This window comes from Miscanthus floridulus, chromosome 19 (genome assembly GCF_019320115.1).
Source record: "Miscanthus floridulus cultivar M001 chromosome 19, ASM1932011v1, whole genome shotgun sequence".
Classification (NCBI taxonomy): domain Eukaryota; kingdom Viridiplantae; phylum Streptophyta; class Magnoliopsida; order Poales; family Poaceae; genus Miscanthus; species Miscanthus floridulus.
Window position 1 is genome coordinate 83,138,119 of NC_089598.1, and position 1,989 is coordinate 83,140,107.

General features: G+C 55.3%; 1 protein-coding gene across 2 annotated transcripts; it reads right to left on the reverse strand.

Annotated features, from left to right (window-relative positions):
* Window positions 1–215: 215 nt before the first annotated feature.
* LOC136528986 (ethylene-responsive transcription factor WIN1-like) lies at window positions 216–1,586 on the reverse strand. Of its 2 annotated transcripts, XR_010777170.1 has the most exons (3): window positions 1,347–1,586; window positions 448–1,162; window positions 216–407 (listed from the first exon to the last, which is right to left on the reverse strand). XR_010777170.1 is itself a non-coding variant. In XM_066521997.1 (2 exons), exons 1-2 carry the CDS (start codon window positions 1,427–1,429, stop codon window positions 538–540), a joined length of 708 nt encoding a protein of 235 aa, XP_066378094.1. In that variant the 5' UTR covers window positions 1,430–1,586; the 3' UTR covers window positions 216–537. The 2 variants fall into 2 exon arrangements, 1 of the variants encoding a protein (XP_066378094.1); XM_066521997.1 differs by having other exon boundaries at window positions 216–1,162.
* Window positions 1,587–1,989: the final 403 nt, after the last annotated feature.

The following is a 1,989-nucleotide window of genomic DNA, read 5'->3' on the forward strand; positions in this document are numbered from 1 at the left end:
TTTTTACCTACATTTAATACTCCATACAAACGGCTAAAAATTGATGTGATGGAGAGAGTGAAAAAACTTGGAATTTGGATGGCATCTAAACAAGGCTCAGATGTTCTTTTGATGGGAACCCTCATCAGTATCAGTATGAAAGCGGAAGAAAGGCCACAATCGCAAGGCACCTATTCCCTTTTATTAGAAGGTGACACCGCTGATAATCTGATATTGATATATATATATAGCCTGATATTATATATTGATACATAACAAAGGGGTTTCACCAGTGACAGTGTGACTATCATGACTGGGGCTGCATGCTTATACATACAAGTAAGCCTTTAATAAATACAGAGCTTCACACGGTAGTGATTAATCTTACTATATGGTTTATCCTAAGCTTGATGTAGTAATAGAGGTACCTATATATGATGCAATCTTAACTGCTTGTGCTGCACCAACCACACTCTACTACCAAACACTTTGATCTGATCTGGGACAGTGACCTGATCATGCTGCTAGCTTGTTCAACCATGCAATTTCCTTCGGTCTTCAGATGACGAGGCTGCCTGCTGCACCCTGGAGCATCCCATGTGATGAGTCCTGCGAGCTGCCCAGCAGCTCCTCGATCATCTGCAGCGCAATCCTCTCCTCGTCGTCCATCATCGCCGCAGGTGGAGGCGAGCATGTCGTGACCGTGGACGACGTGGACGTGGGCGTGGTAGCCGCCGCGCCTCCGTCGCTTGGCGCCGGCTCCTCGCCGGAGAACGCCGGCGCCACCGCGGCCGGCTCGTCCTTGTTGAGCTCGACGGTCATGACCCAGCTGGAGTCGGCGCGCGCGCCCGCGCGCTTCTGCCAGACGCCAATGTGGGACTTCTCCGGGTCGAGGCGGAGGCAGGTGAGCGACGGCGACGGCGTCTTGCAGCACTTGCGGAGCTTGGCGCTGAGGATCTGCGACAGGTTGGTGGTGTTGCTGCCGCCCGGCGCCGCGCAGGACGAGCCGCCGCCGCCACGCGCGTCCCGCGCGGCCGGCACCGGGGCGAGCTCCCCGGTGGCGCGCTTTGGGACGGGGAAGTTGGTCTTGGCGTTGCGGCCGCTCATGAGGACGGCGGCCTCGTCGTACGCCCGCGCCGCCTCCTCTGCCGTCTCGAAGGTGCCCAGCCACACCCTCCTCTTACTGCATTCAAGCACACGCACACGCACACGCATGCATTTCACACCCATCAAAACACATGGCGAAAGAGAAAGAACAAGCCATCTACGTCTACTAGGCGAAATGTATCTTTCAAGCTAGACACTGAGAGCAGACAGTGTGGCTAGTAGCTGAGGGAAGAAGAGAGGCTGGGGTCAGTAGTTCTTACAGCAGCGGGTGCCTGATCTCGGAGACCCAGGAGCCCCAGTGGCGCTGCCTGACGCCGCGGAACTTCTTCTTTGATTGCACCATGCTGCCTGATCCCCCTCTGCGCAGGGCCGGGCCGGCCGGCCGGCCGGCAAGCACTGCAGATTCTCTGCCAGGGGAAGGAAGGAAGGACAGAGGAGGCAGGCTGCAGAGCGGTGGGAACCGGACGAGCACCGACTCACTGAGCAGCAGTGAGTGTGCGTGTGTGAGTGTGAGTGCCTCCGGATCAGGAGTGGTGTGTATGTGTAGTGGTAGATGCCCTGCCCTGCCCCGCCCCGCCCCGGCCCGCTTCCCTTCCGTTCCGGTGAGCTACCCCGGCACTGTACTTGCGTCCACGGGGCCGCGTTAGGGTGCGTTTAGTTCCAAAAAAAATTTTGGATTTTGGCTCACTGTAGCATTTCGTTTGTATTTAGTAATTAGTGTCTAATTATGGATTAATTAGGTTCAAAAATTTCGTCTCGCGATTTCTCGACCAACTGTGTAATTAGTTTTTTTTCGTTTATATTTAGTACTGCATGCATGTGCCGCAAGATTCGATGTGACAGTTACTATGATGCACTCGCGCGCGCGCACACGGCCCCAGCTGTGTTGTGCGTGCGTGTGCC